Genomic DNA, 21,066 nt, shown 5'->3' on the forward strand with positions numbered 1-21,066 from the left:
CATCATGTAAATGCTTACAAAGGATTGAACAGTCCTAAAGTTCAGGATAGTGTGGCAGAAGGCCCAGTTCTACATTAAAAACAGCCCTGATCGGCCCCTCTGGACCCCTTTCCCCCTGACTCAGGCTGCTGTGGTTACCTGATCTTGACATTTTGGACAGATCCACATGCCTTTAGGAATGGTTTTCAGGGGTGGATCCAGGCAGTCCAGGTGATAAACACGAGAACACGTGTCGCACATGAGCAACTGGCCACTGCGTCTGCACACAGTGCAGAAATCCTCATGGATGTCTCCCTGTGAGGAAGAATTGGACCCATCAGTTTCCTGCCCAACTGAGCCCCACCAGCCATGTGTGGGGAGGCCAGGCGGGGGAGGCTGTGATCTGGTTTAGTTTACAGCTGTTCTGGTTTAGACGTCTAATGGACATGTGTGTTAAGCTAGTTTTAACATCTGGAGTTAGAATGTGTCTGAGTAGCAGTTATTCATGGATGCTAGAGGACACTGTTCACTTTGTAAGGCTGAATCAAAGTAAAAACTGATGATGATGATCATCACATGGAGACAAACTCATGGTGTGTGGAGGTCTGGGGGTGTAAATGAGTGACAGAGCTACTGGGCCAATAGGACTGTGTGTGACAGGGTGTCCAACCCTGTGAGGTGTCCGTCTCCCCCATCGTTACTTACATCCCCAGAGCTGGGGCTGGGCAGGGGGAGGGGACGGACGGGGCTGGAGGGGGAGGTCGGGGTGAGGCTGCCCAGCTCCGGGACGCTGCTGTATTTGGGTGGGCGACCTGGGTGAAATGAGACAGACGACAAAGACGGAAAACAAAGAAAAAAAAGAAAGATGGAGAGGGGGGAGAAAACAAAAACAAACAGTCTGTATGACATACCTTGGAAAGGGAGTCTTCGTTGGCTAGCATGAGTCAGGGGAGCAGTGAGGGAGGAAGAGGAGGAAGAGGAGGAGTCAGAAGCACAGACAGCAGTGTTAGTGCAGGAGACCGGCTCCATGCAAGCTGAAGCTGATACACGCCTGCTGCCAGGTATACACACCTGCTGCCAGGTGTATACACGCCTGCTGCCAGGTGTAAACACACCTGCTGCCAGGTGTACACACCTGCTGCCAGGTGTACACGCCTGCTGCCAGGTATACACGCCTGCTGCCAGGTGTATACACACCTGCTGCCAGGTATACACGCCTGCTGCCAGGTGTATACACACCTGCTGCCAGGTATACACGCCTGCTGCCAGGTGTATACACACCTGCTGCCAGGTGTAAACACCTGCTGCCAGGTGTACACACCTGCTGCCAGGTGTAAACACGCCTGCTGTCAGGTGTAAACACGCCTGCTGTCAGGTGTAAACACACCTGCCTGCTGCCAGGTGTATACACACCTGCTGCCAGGTGTATACACGCCTGCTGCCAGGTGTAAACACACCTGCCTGCTGCCAGGTGTATACACGCCTGCTGCCAGGTGTATACACGCCTGCTGCCAGGTGTATACACGCCTGCTGCCAGGTGTAAACACACCTGCCTGCTGCCAGGTGTATACACGCCTGCTGCCAGGTGTATACACGCCTGCTACCAGGTGTATACACGCCTGCTGCCAGGTGTAAACACGCCTGCCTGCTGCCAGGTATACACGCCTGCTGCCAGGTATACACGCCTGCTGCCAGGTATACACACCTACTGCCAGGTATACACACCTGCTGCCAGGTGTATACACGCCTACTGCCAGGCGTAAACACACCTGCTGCCAGGTGTATACACACCTGCTGCCAGGTGTATACACACCTACTGCCAGGTGTAAACACGCCTGCTGCCAGGTGTACACACACCTGCTGTCAGGTGTAAACACCTGCTGCCAGGTGTATACACACCTGCTGCCAGGTATACACACCTGTTGCCAGGTGTAAACACCTGCTGCCAGGTGTATACACGCCTACTGCCAGGCGTAAACACGCCTGCTGCCAGGTGTTAACACACCTCAGAGGTTTTGTCTTTTAACTTCCTGTCTGTGCAGCTTTGGATCGCTTTTATAATCAGGATCAGCAGCTCGTTTACAGCAGCTGACTGCTCCATGCATCTGTTCCTTCAGGACTGAACTACTGTAATTCCTTATTATTGTTCTGTCCCACAGACTCTCTGAAAAGCCTCCAGCTGATCCAAAACCCTGCAGCCAGAGTTCTGATGAGATCTAACAGCAGAGATCATGTTTCTCCAGTTTTAGCTTCTCTTCATTGGCTCCCTGTTAAATTCAGAATAGGGGCGGGGCTTCCAGGGCGGGACTAATAGGGCGGGACTCCTAGGGCGGGGCTTCCAGGGTGGAGCTTCCAGGGCAGGGCTTCTAGGTCGGGACTCCTTAGTTGGGGCTTCTAGGTTGGGGCTTCCAGGGCGGGACTCCTAAGGCGGGGCTTCCAGGGCGGGACTAATAGGGCGGGACTCCTAAGGTGGAGCTTCCAGGGCAGGGCTTCTAGGTCGGGACTCCTTGGTTGGGGCTTCCAGGGCGGGACTCCTAGGTCGGGACTCCTAGGGCGGGGCTTCTACGTCGGGACTAATAGGGCGGGACTCCTAGGGCGGGGCTTCCAGGGTGGAGCTTCTAGGGCGGGGCTTCTAGGTCGGGACTCCTAGGGCGGGGCTTCTAGGTCGGGACTCCTAGGGCGGGGCTTCTAGGTCGGGACTCCTAGGTCGGGACTAACACCTCTAACTGCTAAACAACTAAAACTGAGAAATCATCCCACTGATGCATCAGAACAGGGCCTCAGTCCCAGAGTCCTGGTTCTGGGTCGACTCCATCCTGCATGTTTTAAATCTTTTCTTTTATTTGTTTGTGCTCATGAACCAATAAGAGCCCAGATCCAACAGATCCAACAAAGACTGGAAGTTAAAAGACAAACAGAAAGTGAAGGAAATAAAAAAAAGAGAGTTTATAAATCACGAGTCGACCCCCCCTCGGGTCAAAGAACACCTGATGAATAGTCCTGATGTTCTGCGGGTCTTAACCTTCAGCCTGCAGGTGTGTTAAAATCTGACACAGCGAGTTACACACGACAACATTCAGCTCGGTCTGCGTTGAAGTGTTTCAGGTTAAACCCGGGTCATTAAACAGCAGATTAACTTTAAACTGGAAGCTTCAGGTGTCAGGTTTTCAGCATTTTCAGGTGTGACGTTTCTACTCGTCGGTTAGCATCAGTTAGTGAGGATCTGTGGACTTCCTACAGTTCCCAGGATGCAGTTCTGCTGCTCCCAGAGAAAGTTACAGCTTTGGATGGAGGCTGATCCAGATTTATGGTTCTTTATCAAAGTGCTCCAGGACTTTTGTCTGACAGTAAATCCATTTTGATGGATTTACTGACATCATCAAAATGGAATAAAGTAGCTTGAAACATAAGAAACTCCTGAAACCAACAGAAATGTCAGAGCCGCAGCATTCGTTTGACTTGATAAAATCAGTTTTTTTACCTTTTTATCACAAAGAAAACGTTCATATTACTAAATGATTCTGAATCTGACTTCATTATTTGTTCTATGTGAACTTTCACAGGTTAATTCTGTTCGAACTTGAGGGAAAACACGAGGAGGAGAAAGCTAAACTGCAGCCGAAACGTTTCCCGACATCGCCGAGGAGCTTAATGTGAGCACTCTGACAAACAAGCATAAATCCGGCTTTAAACGTGACACCCGACTGAAACGACAGGAAGCAGAAAGCAAAGAGGTAAGAAAGAGTTTCACAGCATGTTATTAGTGCTGAGCAAGAGATTAGTTTCTATTCTACTGCATCTACTGTTTTCAGCTGTCCTGAGTCTCAACACATCAGAGCAAAGCCTGCCTGCTTCTATCCTCCTGATAGCTGACTCTGAATCAGTCTGAACTGTGACCTGCAGTTTCATACGGACCTCTCTTCCTGGTCCCCTGGTGTAGAGGGCTGTTCAGGTAACTCACTGCGCTCTTTTTCCTCTGAAAGAAAAGTGACAAAAAGAGCAGCTGTAATTTCATCTGGATCGTCACAACCCTCGAGGCTTCAGCTGGAGACAAAACGCAGAAAATCCTGCAGGTCTATAGTCTGGACGTGTTCACAGAACCGGCCAGAGGCCGTAAAAGGTGTTTGTGTTCTAGAGAAGTTTCTGTGGGGTTTCTGTGGGGTTTCTGCAGGGTTTCTGTGGGGTTTCTGTGGGGTTTCTGCAGGGTTTCTGTGGGGTTTCTGTGGGGTTTCTACGGGGTTTTTGCAAGGTTTCTGCGGGGTTTCCTGTGGGGTTTCTGCAGGGGTCTCTGCAGGGTTTCTGAAGGATTTCTGCAGGGTTTCTGTGGGGCTTCTGTGGGGTTTCTGCAGGGGCTTCTGCAGGGTTTCCTGTGGGGTTGATGCAGGGGTTTCTGAAGGGTTTCTGCAAGGGTTTCTGCAGGGTTTCTGTGGGGTTTCTGTGGGGTTTCTGTGGGGTTTCTGCAGGGGTTTCTGCAGGGGTTTCTGCAGGGGTTTCTGCAGGGGTTTCTGCGGGGTTTCTGTGGGGTTTCTGTGGGGTTTCTGCGGGGTTTCTGCGGGGGGTTCTGGGGGTTTCTGCAGGGTTTTCTGCAGGGGTTTCTGCAGGGTTTTCTGCAGGGGTTTCTGCAGGGGTTTCTGCAGGGGTTTCTGCGGGGTTTCTGCAAGGGTTTCTGCAGGGGTTTCTGCAGGGTTTCTGCAGGGTTTCTGCAGGGGTTTCTGTGGGGTTTCTGTGGGGTTTCTGTGGGGTTTCTGTGGGGTTTCTGTGGGGTTTCTGCGGGGTTTCTGCAGGGTTTCTTGCAGGGGTTTCTGCAGGGTTTCTGTGGGGTTTCTGGGGGTTTCTGCAGGGTTTCTGCGGGGTTTCTGTGGGGTTTCTGGGGGTTTCTGCAGGGTTTCTGTGGGGTTTCTGCAGGGGTTTCTGTGGGGTTTCTGCAGGGGTTTCTGCAGGGGTTTCTGTGGGGTTTCTGTGGGGTTTCTTGCAGGGGTTTCTGCAGGGTTTCTGTGGGGTTTCTGGGGGTTTCTGCAGGGTTTCTGCGGGGTTTCTGTGGGGTTTCTGGGGGTTTCTGCAGGGTTTCTGTGGGGTTTCTGCAGGGGTTTCTGTGGGGTTTCTGCAGGGTTTTCTGCAGGGGTTTCTGCGGGGTTTCTGTGGGGTTTCTGCTGGGGTTTCTGCAGTGTTTCTTCAGGGTTTTCTGTGATGTTAAAGACACTGAAACCCAGTTCTAACATCCATGTTCAGTCGCAGAAAACAGCTGGATTTAAAGAAACGTTAACATCTGTGATTTGCTGTTTGTCAACACAAAAGTAACATTTTAAAACACAAATGTGGGACGATGGAGACGGGAACCAGCTGGTTACTGGTTCAGTTTAAGGAGGCGTTCTGACACGGCAGAGGGTTTCCTCCTCTGGTTCAGCAGTTTGAGCCGATCGGCTCTTTTTATTAACCTCATCACAGCCCAGAATAACATCTGGAACCATCAGAAACATGGGTTGGAATATTAAAATATCTTCAGTTTGTGACAAAAATCTAAATATCACTGGTGTTTTTTCTTTCAATAAAAGCAAACCAGAACCGGTTGGACGTACCTCGGGCTCAAACACGGCTCCGCTGTACACCGGGTTAGCCGTCGTTCTCCTCTTCCTCTCCTGTCGTTTGCTCTGGATCTCTGTAAGCGAAGCAGAGTTTCAGAACAGAAACAGCAGCAGCTTCAGCCTCTAAAACCAGCACTCACCTTCCAGGTGGTCGTGTGTTACGAGGCCCAAAGACACCATGAAGGCCAGTTTCTGAGAGAAAAACGACAAGTTTACAGGAAAGAATACCACCAAGTGAAACTCCTGCAGAACCCGAAGCTGTGTGGGTCTCACCTCTGGGTTCTCCTCCTTCTTGGGTCTGGGGGGTGGAGACAGCGGAGGGGTGGAGGAGGAGGGCAGGCTGACGACAGCCTTCTGCTCTGCTCCTCCTGATTTAACAGTCTGCTGAGAGGAAGAGGAAGACGGGGTTAGTCAGGGCTGCTGTGGAATATTGATCTGTTATTAATCAATAATAAAAGAAGCTGCTGTCTGAAGCCGAACCAACAGCTGCTCTATGAGAAAAGGTGCTTCGTCATGACCTCCAGCAGCCGGTGTTTTCTGTAAACGAGCATCGGATGAATCTTTAAAACTGAACATATTTCTCATTCAGTCTCACAAAGGAAAACAGGATCAATTGGTTTTCTCCTTAGCTCGAGGTAATCAATGACTCAAAAGGTCTTTTCTGGTAATTCTACGTCAGGAAAGGTTTGTCTCACCACCTTCAATCACATCCATTTTCACATTTCAGACCTGAAACCCCGTGACGAGATAAAGAAAACGATGTTTCACCACCTGATTTTAACCCTGATCTGGTCCTAAAGCAGCCTCCATGACAGAATGAGTCTCAGAGCAGCAAAGATGTTCAGAGGAGCTCCAGTTTGTCCACAAATGTGTTTAAAACACTTGGTTCCCTCAGTGTCGGAACGTCTTTAAGTGTTGGGAGAAGGAAACGTTACAAAGTGGGAAAAGGAACGTGTTGCAGGTCTGAAATGTAGAAACGATGTTTGATAACAGACCAAATGAAGCTGATGAGATGTGAAAAACCTTGTGTGTTCATAACAGTAAACAGTTCAACGAACAGTTCAGTAAACAGCTCAGCGAACAGTTCAGTAAACAGTTCAGTGAACAGTTCAGCTAACAGTTCAGTAAACAGCTCAGCGAACAGCTCAGCGAACAGTTCAGTAAACAGCTCAGCGAACAGTTCAGTAAACAGCTCAGCGAACAGTTCAGTAAACAGCTCAGCAAACAGCTCAGCGAACAGTTCAGCAAACAGCTCAGCGAACAGTTCAGGAAACAGCTCAGCGAACAGTTCAGTAAACAGTTCAGTAAACAGTTCAGCTAACAGTTCAGCTAACAGTTCAGCAAACAGCTCAGCAAACAGCTCAGCAAACAGCTCAGCGAACAGTTCAGCAAACAGCTCAGCGAACAGTTCAGGAAACAGCTCAGCGAACAGTTCAGTAAACAGTTCAGCTAACAGTTCAGCTAACAGTTCAGCTAACAGTTCAGCAAACAGTTCAGCGAACAGTTCAGCGAACAGTTCAGCGAACAGTTCAGCGAACAGTTCAGCGAACAGTTCAGCGAACAGTTCAGCGAACAGTTCAGTAAACAGTTCAGCGAACAGTTCAGTAAACAGTTCAGCTAACAGTTCAGTAAACAGTTCAGTAAACAGTTCAGTAAACAGTTCAGTAAACAGTTCAGTAAACAGTTCAGTAAACAGTTCAGTAAACAGTTCAGTAAACAGTTCAGCGAACAGTTCAGCGAACAGCTCAGCGAACAGTTCAGCAAACAGTTCAGTAAACAGTTCAGTGAACAGTTCAGTGAACAGCTCAGTAAACAGCTCAGTAAACAGTTCAGTAAACAGTTCAGTAAACAGTTCAGTAAACAGTTCAGTAAACAGTTCAGTAAACAGTTCAGTAAACAGTTCAGTAAACAGTTCAGCGAACAGTTCAGGAAACAGCTCAGCAAACAGCTCAGCGAACAGTTCAGCAAACAGCTCAGCGAACAGTTCAGGAAACAGCTCAGCAAACAGCTCAGCGAACAGTTCAGCAAACAGCTCAGCGAACAGTTCAGGAAACAGCTCAGCGAACAGTTCAGTAAACAGTTCAGCGAACAGTTCAGCGAACAGTTCAGCGAACAGTTCAGCGAACAGTTCAGCGAACAGTTCAGCGAACAGTTCAGCGAACAGTTCAGCGAACAGTTCAGCGAACAGTTCAGCGAACAGTTCAGCGAACAGTTCAGTAAACAGTTCAGCGAACAGTTCAGTAAACAGTTCAGCTAACAGTTCAGTAAACAGTTCAGTAAACAGTTCAGTAAACAGTTCAGCGAACAGTTCAGCGAACAGCTCAGCGAACAGTTCAGCAAACAGTTCAGTAAACAGTTCAGTGAACAGTTCAGTAAACAGTTCAGTGAACAGCTCAGTAAACAGCTCAGTAAACAGCTCAGTAAACAGTTCAGTAAACAGTTCAGTAAACAGTTCAGTAAACAGTTCAGTAAACAGTTCAGTAAACAGTTCAGTAAACAGTTCAGCGAACAGTTCAGCGAACAGTTCAGCGAACAGTTCAGCGAACAGTTCAGCGAACAGTTCAGTGAACAGTTCAGTGAACAGTTCAGTAAACAGTTTAGTAAACAGTTCAGCGAACAGCTCAGTAAACAGCTCAGCGAACAGTTCAGTAAACAGCTCAGTAAACAGTTCAGTAAACAGTTCAGTAAACAGTTCAGTAAACAGCTCAGCGAACAGTTCAGGAAACAGTTCAGTAAACAGTTCAGTGAACAGTTCAGTGAACAGTTCAGTGAACAGTTCAGTGAACAGTTCAGTGAACAGTTCAGTAAACAGTTTAGTAAACAGTTTAGTAAACAGTTCAGTGAACAGCTCAGCGAACAGCTCAGCGAACAGTTCAGTAAACAGTTCAGTTTCCTGTACTTTTGTGCAAAGATGAAACTAAGAACAGAACTTTAAAACACCAAAGTGAACATTTCATCCTGCCTTTCACCTATAATTTCCTTCAGAAAGTCATTTTTAAATCTCAAACCTGCAGCAGGCGTCAGTCTGAGCCGGCAGTTTTACTGAAACACCGCCGTAAAGATGGAGCGGAGCGGCAGGCGCTTCATCACCAGCTCCAACCAACACCGTTTACCAGCTGACTCAAAGCCACTCAGTCTTCAACAAGCATCTGTCTGAGTTCTCCTAAAAACTGCAACACTTCATCCTCCTCAACAAAAGCCTCAGACCCTCCAGCTTCAGCTTCTGGCTGCAGACGGCCATTAATAACGGAGACATTAATAACAACCACACACTGGAATTTGGACATCTGCAGCACAAACACACGCCTCAGCTGCTTTCTGTGGATTCTGACGATGCGTTCAGGGTGATATCGTGAAACGTTTCCATCCTGAACACCGTTTTTTCTGTCCAAACACCTGAAACCTGCCTGAAGCTGCAGGATATCAACAGAAGAAGAGCTGCTGTTGCTGTTAAAATCACGTTATTGATCCTGATTATTCAGTTTCTTCCTGTTCTCTGTGAGCAGAACTCTGCTTCTTCCCATCAGAACCAAGCTGCTGATCCAGATAAACTCAGAATGAAGCAGTTTGAATGACCCAAAGCTGCAGGAAACACAGATGCTTCAGTAACTCTGCAGGAAACTAACAGTTTCAGGTGTGTCAGCTGTTGTAAAATCAATGAAAACAGCACAAATTCTCGTCTTATTCCTTTTATCCCAGCTGGGAAAAGGCCTTTAAAGCTGCTCAGAACCAGCTGCAGAACCAGCTACAGAACCAGCTGCAGAACCAGCTCAGAACCTGCTGCAGAACCAGCTGCAGAACCAGCTGCAGAACCAGCTGCAGAACCAGCTGCAGAACCAGCTGCAGAACCAGCTCAGAACAAGCTGCAGAACCAGCTGCAGAACCAGCTGCAGAACCTGCTGCAGAACCAGCTGCAGAACCTGCTGCAGAACCTGCTGCAGAACCAGCTGTAGAACCTGCTGCAGAACCAGCTGTAGAACCTGCTGCAGAACCAGCTGTAGAACCAGCAGCAGAACCAGCTGCAGAACCTGCTGCAGAACCAGCTGTAGAACCAGCTGCAGAACCAGCAGCAGAACCAGCTGCAGAACCTGCAGCAGAACCAGTTGCAGAACCAGCTGCAGAACCAGCTGTAGAACCAGCTACAGAACCAGCTGCAGAACCAGCTGCAGAACCTGCAGCAGAACCAGCTGCAGAACCTGCTGCAGAACCAGCTGCAGAACCAGCTGCAGAACCAGCTGCAGAACCAGCTGCAGAACCAGTTGCAGAACCTGCTCAGAACCAGCTGCAGAACCAGCTGCAGAACCAGCTGCAGAACCAGCAGCAGAACCAGCTGCAGAACCTGCTGCAGAACCAGCTGCAGAACCTGCTGCAGAACCAGCTGCAGAACCAGTTGCAGAACCTGCTCAGAACCAGCTGCAGAACCAGCTGCAGAACCAGCTGCAGAACCAGCAGCAGAACCAGTTGCAGAACCTGCTCAGAACCAGCTGCAGAACCAGCTGCAGAACCTGCTGCAGAACCAGCTGCAGAACCTGCTGCAGAACCAGCTGCAGAACCAGCTGCAGAACCAGCTGCAGAACCAGCTGCAGAACCAGCTGCAGAACCTGCTCAGAACCAGCTGCAGAACCAGTTGCAGAACCTGCTCAGAACCAGCTGCAGAACCAGCTGCAGAACCAGCAGCAGAACCAGTTGCAGAACCTGCTCAGAACCAGCTGCAGAACCAGCTGCAGAACCTGCTGCAGAACCAGCTGCAGAACCAGTTGCAGAACCAGTTGCAGAACCTGCTCAGAACCAGCTGCAGAACCAGCTGCAGAACCAGTTGCAGAACCAGTTGCAGAACCTGCTCAGAACCAGCTGCAGAACCAGCTGCAGAACCAGCTGCAGAACCAGCTGCAGAACCAGCTGCAGAACCTGCTCAGAACCAGCTGCAGAACCAGTTGCAGAACCTGCTCAGAACCAGCTGCAGAACCAGCTGCAGAACCAGCTGCAGAACCAGTTGCAGAACCTGCTCAGAACCAGCTGCAGAACCAGCTGCAGAACCAGCTGCAGAACCAGTTGCAGAACCTGCTCAGAACCAGCTGCAGAACCAGTTGCAGAACCTGCTCAGAACCAGCTGCAGAACCAGCTGCAGAACCAGCTGTAGAACCAGCAGCAGAACCTGCTGCAGAACCAGCTGCAGAACCTGCTGCAGAACCAGCTGCAGAACCAGTTGCAGAACCTGCTCAGAACCTGCTGCAGAACCAGCTGTAGAACCAGCTGCAGAACCAGCTGTAGAACCAGCAGCAGAACCAGCTGCAGAACCTGCAGCAGAACCAGCTGCAGAACCTGCTGCAGAACCAGCTGCAGAACCAGTTGCAGAACCTGCTCAGAACCAGCTGCAGAACCAGCAGCAGAACCAGCTGCAGAACCTGCAGCAGAACCAGCTGCAGAACCAGCAGCAGAACCAGCTGCAGAACCTGCAGCAGAACCTGCTGCAGAACCAGCTGCAGAACCAGCTGAACCTGAAGAGCTTTCAGCTCATTTTAAACCTGCTGCTTCCTCTGCTCAGAACCAGCTGCAGAACCAGCTGCAGAACCAGCTGCAGAACCAGCTGCAGAACCAGCAGCAGAACCAGCTGTAGAACCTGCAGCAGAACCTGCTGCAGAACCAGCAGCAGAACCAGCTGCAGAACCTGCAGCAGAACCAGCTGCAGAACCTGCAGCAGAACCAGCTGCAGAACCTGCTGCAGAACCAGCTGCAGAACCAGCTGCAGAACCAGCTGCATCTGAAGAGCTTTCAGCTCATTTTAAACCTGCTGCTTCCTCTGCTCAGAACCTGCTCAGAACCAGCTGCAGAACCTGCTCAGAACCAGCTGCAGAACCAGCTCAGAACCTGCTGCAGAACCAGCTGCAGAACCAGCTGAATCTGAAGAGCTTTCAGCTCATTTTAAACCTGCTGCTTCCTCTGCTCAGAACCAGCTGCAGAACCAGCTGCAGAACCAGCTGCAGAACCAGCTGCAGAACCTGCTGCAGAACCAGCTGCAGAACCAGCTGCAGAACCAGCTGCAGAACCAGCTGCATCTGAAGAGCTTTCAGCTCATTTTAAACCTGCTGCTTCCTCTGCTCAGAACCAGCTGCAGAACCAGCTGCAGAACCAGCTGCAGAACCAGCTGCAGAACCAGCTGCAGAACCAGCTGCAGAACCAGCTCAGAACCAGCTGCAGAACCTGCTCAGAACCAGCTGCAGAACCAGCTGCAGAACCAGCTGCAGAACCAGCTGCAGAACCAGCTGCAGAACCTGCTGCAGAACCAGCTGCAGAACCAGCTGCAGAACCAGCTGCAGAACCAGCTGCATCTGAAGAGCTTTCAGCTCATTTTAAACCTGCTGCTTCCTCTGCTCAGAACCAGCTGCAGAACCAGCTGCAGAACCAGCTGCAGAACCAGCTGCAGAACCAGCTGCAGAACCAGCTGCAGAACCAGCTCAGAACCAGCTGCAGAACCTGCTCAGAACCAGCAGCAGAACCTGCTCAGAACCAGCTGCAGAACCAGCTGCATCTGAAGAGCTTTCAGCTCATTTTAAACCTGCTGCAGGCAGAATTAAAGCTGCCAGAACCTCTGAAGTGACGGGTTTCTCATCCAGGTTCAACAAAGTCAGAGTTACTCAAACTTTAAAGCTGAAGTTAATGTTACTTCCTGCTAAAATCCTCCTATTACCTCTTCTATTTACCTCTTCTATTGAACTGTAACAGGTTTATAACAGTCACACAAAGACTTTCCTTTGAAAACATTTTGTTGTGCGTGTGAATCAGACCCTTTCTGAGCTCTGCGGCGTTCTGCCAGCTCGGGTTCTTCTCTCTTACCTTGGGCTCTGCGGTCAGGCTGCTGATCTGGATGGGCGGGGCTGGAGGCGGGGCTGGAACGGGGGTGGGGGTGTTGGGCGCCTGGGCGGGGCTGGCGAGCCGAGTGGGCACGGGGGAGACGGGCGTGGTGATGACGATGCCGGTCAGGGGGGCGCCGCCGGTCTTGCTGCAGGGCTGACCGTTGACGATTCGCACCTGGTGGATGGGAGCCGCCGAGGGCAGCGAGGTCGACAGCTTGGTGGCCAGCATGACGGGCCTCTGCAGCAGCTGGGGGGCCGCCATCATGGGCGGGGGAGGGGCCGGGGCGATGGGAACGTTGGTGGGCGTGGCCAGTTTTGGTCTGACCTGCTGATAACAGACAACCAATCAGAAAACAGCACCAGGCCCTGCTGAGTAACACCCCCCCAGAGCTCTGCCTCCGGCTACGGGTCAAAAAAGTGGCTAAAAGCAGCTGTTCAGACGAGATTAAAGGGCACAATCCACACGTTCTTCTTCTGCTGCGAGTAAAAAGAGATGAAACTGTGCCTTTAATCCCATCCGAGGAGCAGCGAGTCCTTCAGGGTATTCTTCTTCTGAGATTTTTCTCCACGGAGGCGGCTCCCAGATGTGTTACTCAGCAGCAACATCAGCAACACGTGTGCACTCACAGGGTTAAAAACACACCGACAGCCAGGAACAGAAAGACCACAAAGCTGCAGCAAAACAAGCTCTCACCACAAAAAAAACTCAGGCAGGAAACCTCAAAAACAACCTGTTCACGGGTCGGTTGGAAAATCAAAAGAAGCACAACAAGAGGAGAAGAGATGAGAAGAGGCAGCACAGAGCAAACAATGTTTTAGTGCCATGGAGCAAGGCGTGAGTGTTTGCTTTGGTGCGCTGCTGCCCTCTGCTGGAGAGTGAGCACGTCACCTCAGGTGGGGGCCACACACACTGATCTGAGGGGAGGGTTAGGGTTTGGAGGCGGGGCTTACAGAGACGCACCTGTGGCTGAAAGGTGGGCCGAGGCGTCAGTCTAGGAGGAGGGACAAACTGAGGAACTTTGATTGGCTGGGCGGAGGTGGTGGTGGCCTGCACCTGAGACAAAACCACAGCAGATTGTGGATCTGTGGATCCGCCGTCACAACCACTGACATGTCTGCTGACTGCTGCCGGCTCACACCTGCGGTTTCTAACCCTGACCCAGGTGCACAACAACACAGGCTGGGTTCAGCTGGAACCACCCCACTGTGGATCATTAAATCAGTTTTACTGCTTCAGCTCAGTCAAACATTCCTCATATTCATTAGAATAAACAGAAATCACTTCATCAAAGTCTAAAATGTACATTTTATTATGAGTTTTGGAAGCTTCTGATTGGTTAATTGGCACCATTTGAGCTCATTAGTGGCTCGTCTGTGACAGCATGGGAGGAAAATCCAGAGAAATGAACCAAGACATCAGGTCTGGTTCCAATTTAGATGCCTGAAGGGGGGGTGTACAGCCATCTAAAACTGCTCAGATAGAGAGATCTGATGGAGCTGAAGCTGAACTGTTCGGATCTACGGGATCTTTGGAGGAAAAAGGAGGAAGCTGCAGGGCTCACAGAACAGATGCATCATGGGAAACAATATACTGAAGCGGCATCTGGAAACATCAGCCAGACAAACCTGACCCAGTTCCACCGGTTCTGTCCAGAGGAACGGGTCAAAACTGCCTCAAACTATTGCTAGAAGCTGGTGGAAGGAAGCCAGAAACATTTGGCCCGAGTTCGGTTACCTTTTAGACTTTGATGAAGCGATAATATAAAATTATTTCTCTTTATTCTGACAAACACGATGATCCGAATGGAGCTGAACCAGAAACGCTGATTTAATGATGGACGCTGAGGAGGAAAGTTCTGGTTCCAGCTGTATGTGCCGCTATCTGAAGCTGAAACAGAAGAGCTTCGGGTTCTGGAAAGTTCTCGCTGATCTAAATCTGAGCCGATAAATGATCGACCTCCGGCTCCATCAGCAGGTGAAGCAGAAACTACGTCTCAGTGGAGCATCGTGACCTCCCGTTCGGATCCGAGAGGCGAAGTGGACTCAGGTGACTGTTTGACTGGTGACATCACAGCTTCTGATGTCATCAGGCCACCACTCACGCCGCAGCCTGCTGGAGCACTTTCTCGACACTTGTCGGCGGTCTAAAAGCCTCCGAGGGCGGCTAAAACGCTCACAGGTCAGCAGACAGCCGTCTACAATCAGCAGCTTTCCTCAGCTCTACGGCTCTCGATACAAACTGCTCAATAAGTCAGGTCAGAGGGCGGGAAAATCTTACCACCACGGCGTTCTTGGACACCAGCCTCACGGGCTCCGAGCTCTGATTGGTCAGCTTGCTGGCCACCTGCAGGTTGATGGGGGCGTTCTGCGAGTCGGGTTTGGCGATAGCTGTGGTTACCATAGCCACCGTGGGCGGGCGCTGGGGCAGGACGGAGCCGGGCAGGGCGGGCGTGGCGGCAGCTTTCAGCACCAGAGGTAGAGTCTTCGTGGTGAGGACCGGCGTGACCGTCAGCGTCTGCTCGGGGAGAATTTAACCCGTCATCGTTTTCACCGTTCGGTTTATATTTGAGGATTTTTCTGATCTCTTAGGAGCGACTCGTCACAAAAATAAGAACAAAATACATTAATTTATTGTTATTTGTGCAAAATTATTCAACAGGATGTGAAATAAATCATTTTTTCTGCTCTAATTTTAAAGTTTTGTTGATGTTGCTTTTTAATAACTTTGCTGCTCAATTTTTTAATTTATTTTTGTATTACTTCCATTTACATTATATTATTGATCCATCTCATTGATCTATTTATGTATTCATTTCCATTCATCCATTTTTAACCATAACTTTGGTGTCTGTTCATCACTTTAAGGAGCAGCAACAAGATTAGTTTCTTCAGTAATTACTCAAACTAAAGATCAAAGCTCTTAATATTCAAATATCTTTAAAAACTGATTTAAATGTTCATCATATTCTGATTTAAAACAAGACGTGACAGAGAGTGACAGAGTGTGACGGGACGGATGTGATGGAGAGTGACGTGATGGAGTGTGACGGAGTGTGACGTGACAAAGTGTGATGTGACGGAGTGTGACGTGACGGAGTGTGACGTGACGGAGTGTGACATGACGGAGTGTGACGTGACAGAGAGTGACATGACGGAGTGTGACGTGACAGAGAGTGACATGACGGAGTGTGACGTGACAGAGAGTGACGGATGTGATGGAGTGTGACGTGATGGAGTGTGACGTGACAGAGAGTGACATGACGGAGTGTGACGTGACAGAGAGTGACGGATGTGATGGAGTGTGACGTGATGGAGTGTGACGGGATGGAGTGTGACATGACGGAGTGTGACGTGACAGAGAGTGACATGACGGAGTGTGACGTGACAGAGAGTGACATGACGGAGTGTGACGTGACAGAGAGTGACGGATGTGATGGAGTGTGACGGGATGGAGTGTGACGGGACAGAGAGTGACGGAGTGTGACGTGACGGATGTGATGGAGAGTGACGTGATGGAGTGTGACGTGACAAAGTGTGATGTGACGGAGTGTGACGTGACAAAGTGTGACGGAGTGAGACGTGACGGATGTGATGGAGAGTGACGTGACAAAGTGTGATGTGACGGAGTGTGACGTGACGGAGTGTGACGTGACAAAGTGTGATGGAGTGTGACGTGACAAAGTGTGACGGAGTGTGACGTGACGGATGTGACGGAGTGTGATGTGACGGAGTGTGACGTGACGGATGTGACGGAGTGTGACGTGACGGATGTGACAGAGTGTGACGTGACGGATGTGACGGAGTGTGACGTGACGGATGTGACGGAGTGTGACGTGACAAAGTGTGACGGAGTGTGACGTGACGGATGTGATGGAGAGTGACGTGACAAAGTGTGATGTGACGGAGTGTGACGTGACGGAGTGTGACGTGACAAAGTGTGATGAGTGTGACGTGACAAAGTGTGACGGAGTGTGACGTGACGGATGTGACGGAGTGTGATGTGACGGAGTGTGACGTGACGGATGTGACGGAGTGTGACGTGACGGATGTGACAGAGTGTGACGTGACGGATGTGACGGAGTGTGACGTGACAAAGTGTGACGGAGTGTGACGTGACAAAGTGTGATGTGACGGAGTGTGACGTGACGGAGTGTGACGTGACGGAGTGTGACATGACGGAGTGTGACGTGACAGAGAGTGACATGACGGAGTGTGACGTGACAGAGAGTGACATGACGGAGTGTGACGTGACAGAGAGTGACGGATGTGATGGAGTGTGACGTGATGGAGTGTGACGTGACAGAGAGTGACATGACGGAGTGTGACGTGACAGAGAGTGACGGATGTGATGGAGTGTGACGTGATGGAGTGTGACGGGATGGAGTGTGACATGACGGAGTGTGACGTGACAGAGAGTGACATGACGGAGTGTGACGTGACAGAGAGTGACATGACGGAGTGTGACGTGACAGAGAGTGACGGATGTGATGGAGTGTGACGGGATGGAGTGTGACGGGACAGAGAGTGACGGAGTGTGACGTGACGGATGTGATGGAGAGTGACGTGATGGAGTGTGACGTGACAAAGTGTGATGTGACGGAGTGTGACGTGACAAAGTGTGACGGAGTGAGACGTGACGGATGTGATGGAGAGTGACGTGACAAAGTGTGATGTGACGGAGTGTGACGTGACGGAGTGTGACGTGACAAAGTGTGATGGAGTGTGACGTGACAAAGTGTGACGGAGTGTGACGTGACGGATGTGACGGAGTGTGATGTGACGGAGTGTGACGTGACGGATGTGACGGAGTGTGACGTGACGGATGTGACAGAGTGTGACGTGACGGATGTGACGGAGTGTGACGTGACGGATGTGACGGAGTGTGACGTGACAAAGTGTGACGGAGTGTGACGTGACGGATGTGATGGAGAGTGACGTGACAAAGTGTGATGTGACGGAGTGTGACGTGACGGAGTGTGACGTGACAGAGAGTGACGGATGTGATGGAGAGTGACGTGATGGAGTGTGACGGAGTGTGACGTGACAAAGTGTGATGTGACGGAGTGTGACGTGACGGAGTGTGACGTGACGGAGTGTGACATGACGGAGTGTGACGTGACAGAGAGTGACATGACGGAGTGTGACGTGACAGAGAGTGACATGACGGAGTGTGACGTGACAGAGAGTGACGGATGTGATGGAGTGTGACGTGATGGAGTGTGACGTGACAGAGAGTGACATGACGGAGTGTGACGTGACAGAGAGTGACGGATGTGATGGAGTGTGACGTGATGGAGTGTGATGGGATGGAGTGTGACATGACGGAGTGTGACGTGACAGAGAGTGACATGACGGAGTGTGACGTGACAGAGAGTGACATGACGGAGTGTGACGTGACAGAGAGTGACGGATGTGATGGAGTGTGACGGGATGGAGTGTGACGGGACAGAGAGTGACGGAGTGTGACGTGACGGATGTGATGGAGAGTGACGTGATGGAGTGTGACGTGACAAAGTGTGATGTGACGGAGTGTGACGTGACAAAGTGTGACGGAGTGAGACGTGACGGATGTGATGGAGAGTGACGTGACAAAGTGTGATGTGACGGAGTGTGACGTGACGGAGTGTGACGTGACAAAGTGTGATGGAGTGTGACGTGACAAAGTGTGACGGAGTGTGACGTGACGGATGTGACGGAGTGTGATGTGACGGAGTGTGACGTGACGGATGTGACGGAGTGTGACGTGACGGATGTGACAGAGTGTGACGTGACGGATGTGACGGAGTGTGACGTGACGGATGTGACGGAGTGTGACGTGACAAAGTGTGACGGAGTGTGACGTGACGGATGTGATGGAGAGTGACGTGACAAAGTGTGATGTGACGGAGTGTGACGTGACGGAGTGTGACGTGACAAAGTGTGATGGAGTGTGACGTGACAAAGTGTGACGGAGTGTGACGTGACGGATGTGACGGAGTGTGATGTGACGGAGTGTGACGTGACGGATGTGACGGAGTGTGACGTGACGGATGTGACAGAGTGTGACGTGACGGATGTGACGGAGTGTGACGTGACAAAGTGTGACGGAGTGTGACGTGACAAAGTGTGATGTGACGGAGTGTGACGTGACGGAGTGTGACGTGACGGAGTGTGACATGACGGAGTGTGACGTGACAGAGAGTGACATGACGGAGTGTGACGTGACAGAGAGTGACATGACGGAGTGTGACGTGACAGAGAGTGACGGATGTGATGGAGTGTGACGTGATGGAGTGTGACGTGACAGAGAGTGACATGACGGAGTGTGACGTGACAGAGAGTGACGGATGTGATGGAGTGTGACGTGATGGAGTGTGACGGGATGGAGTGTGACATGACGGAGTGTGACGTGACAGAGAGTGACATGACGGAGTGTGACGTGACAGAGAGTGACATGACGGAGTGTGACGTGACAGAGAGTGACGGATGTGATGGAGTGTGACGGGATGGAGTGTGACGGGACAGAGAGTGACGGAGTGTGACGTGACGGATGTGATGGAGAGTGACGTGATGGAGTGTGACGTGACAAAGTGTGATGTGACGGAGTGTGACGTGACAAAGTGTGACGGAGTGAGACGTGACGGATGTGATGGAGAGTGACGTGACAAAGTGTGATGTGACGGAGTGTGACGTGACGGAGTGTGACGTGACAAAGTGTGATGGAGTGTGACGTGACAAAGTGTGACGGAGTGTGACGTGACGGATGTGACGGAGTGTGATGTGACGGAGTGTGACGTGACGGATGTGACGGAGTGTGACGTGACGGATGTGACAGAGTGTGACGTGACGGATGTGACGGAGTGTGACGTGACGGATGTGACGGAGTGTGACGTGACAAAGTGTGACGGAGTGTGACGTGACGGATGTGATGGAGAGTGACGTGACAAAGTGTGATGTGACGGAGTGTGACGTGACGGAGTGTGACGTGACAAAGTGTGATGGAGTGTGACGTGACAAAGTGTGACGGAGTGTGACGTGACGGATGTGACGGAGTGTGATGTGACGGAGTGTGACGTGACGGATGTGACGGAGTGTGACGTGACGGATGTGACAGAGTGTGACGTGACGGATGTGACGGAGTGTGACGTGACGGATGTGACGGAGTGTGACGTGACAAAGTGTGACGGAGTGTGACGGGACGGATGTGATGGAGAGTGACGTGATGGAGTGTGACGTGACAGAGAGTGACGGATGTGATGGAGTGTGACGTGATGGAGTGTGACGTGACAGAGAGTGACGGATGTGATGGAGTGTGACGTGATGGAGTGTGACGGGACAGAGAGTGACGCGAGAGTGACGTGACGCGAGAGTGACGGGACAGAGAGTGACGGAGTGTGACGGGACGGAGTGTGACGGGACGGAGTTTGACGTGACGGAGAGTGACATGACCAAGTATGACGTGACCAAGTGTGATGGGACAGAGAGTGACATGACGGAGTGTGACGTGACGGAGAGTGACATGACGGAGTGTGACAGAGAGTGACGTGACGAAGTTATATCGAAGTTGGATCATTATATTATTGATCATTGATCTATTTATGTATTCATTTCCATTCATCCATTTTTAACCATAACTTTGGTGTCTGTTCATCACTTTAAGGAGCAGCAACAAGATTAGTTTCTTCAGTAATTACTCAAACTGAAGATCAAAGCTCTTAATATTCAAATATCTTTAAAAACTGATTTAAATGTTCATCATATTCTGATTTAAAACAAGACATGACAGAGAGTGACGAAGTGTGACGTGACGGAGTGTGACGTGACGGATGTGACGTGACGGAGTGTGACGGAGTGTGACGTGACGGAGTGTGACGTGACGGAGTGTGACGTGACGGATGTGACGGAGTGTGACGTGACGGAGTTTGACGTGACGGAGTGTGACGTGACGAAAAGTGACGGGACAGAGAGTGACGGAGTGTGACGTGACGGAGTTTGACGTGACGGAGTGTGACGTGACGAAAAGTGACGGGACAGAGAGTGACGGAGTTTGACGTGATGGAGTGTAACGAAGTGTGACGTGACGAAGTGTGACGGGACAGAGAGTGACGGAGTGTGACGTGACGGAGAGAGACGTGACGAAAAGTGACGGGACAGAGAGTGACGTGAAGGAGTGTGACGTGACAGAGAGTGACATGACGGAGTGTGACGGGACAGAGTGTGACGGGACAGAGTGTGACGGGACAGAGTGTGACGGGACAGAGTGTGACGGGACAGAGTGTGACGGGACAGAGTGTGACGGGACAGAGTGTGACGGGACGGAGTGTGACGGGACGGAGTGTGACGGGACGGAGTGTGACAGAGAGTGACGTGACGAAACGTGACGAAAAGTGACGGGACAGAGAGTGACGTGACGGAGTGTGACGGGACAGAGAGTGACGTGATGAAGTGTGACGTGACGAAGTGTGACGTGACGAAGTGTGACGGGACGGAGTGTGACGTGACGAAGTGTGACGGGACAGAGTGTGACGTAACGGAGTGTGACAGAGAGTGACGTGACGAAACGTGACGAAAAGTGACGGGACAGAGAGTGACGGAGTGTGACGGGACAGAGAGTGACGTGACGAAGTGTGACGGGACGGAGTGTGACGTGACGAAGTGTGACGGGACGGAGT

At 50.9% G+C, this 21,066-nt stretch overlaps 1 protein-coding gene across 7 annotated transcripts in view; it reads right to left on the minus strand.

The window, feature by feature from the left end:
- phf21ab (PHD finger protein 21Ab) overlaps window positions 1-21,066 on the minus strand; it is a 50,274-nt gene that overhangs the window by 9,834 nt on the left and 19,374 nt on the right. For 2 of the 7 annotated variants that reach the window (XR_011915834.1, XM_072386759.1), the window contains exons 8-16: window positions 14,694-14,930; window positions 13,377-13,469; window positions 12,396-12,740; window positions 5,835-5,945; window positions 5,702-5,753; window positions 5,556-5,635; window positions 3,895-3,955; window positions 685-791; window positions 139-294 (exon numbers count right to left, since the gene is read on the minus strand). Coding sequence is in view for 6 of the 7 variants with exons in the window: in XM_072386759.1 (XP_072242860.1) it covers window positions 139-294; window positions 685-791; window positions 3,895-3,955; window positions 5,556-5,635; window positions 5,702-5,753; window positions 5,835-5,945; window positions 12,396-12,740; window positions 13,377-13,469; window positions 14,694-14,930 (1,242 nt within the window). In the remaining variant the exon portion in view is untranslated. Of the gene's footprint in view, window positions 1-138; window positions 295-684; window positions 792-890; window positions 914-3,894; window positions 3,956-5,555; window positions 5,636-5,701; window positions 5,754-5,834; window positions 5,946-12,395; window positions 12,744-13,376; window positions 13,470-14,693; window positions 14,931-21,066 lie in introns of all 7 variants that reach the window. The other 5 variants (XM_072386760.1, XM_072386763.1, XM_072386764.1 and 2 more) reach the window with 5 other exon arrangements.

The sequence above is a fragment of the Leuresthes tenuis genome, unplaced genomic scaffold (assembly GCF_036924035.1).
Source record: "Leuresthes tenuis unplaced genomic scaffold, fLeuTen1.0.hap1 SCAF_5, whole genome shotgun sequence".
Taxonomy (NCBI): Eukaryota; Metazoa; Chordata; class Actinopteri; order Atheriniformes; family Atherinopsidae; genus Leuresthes; species Leuresthes tenuis.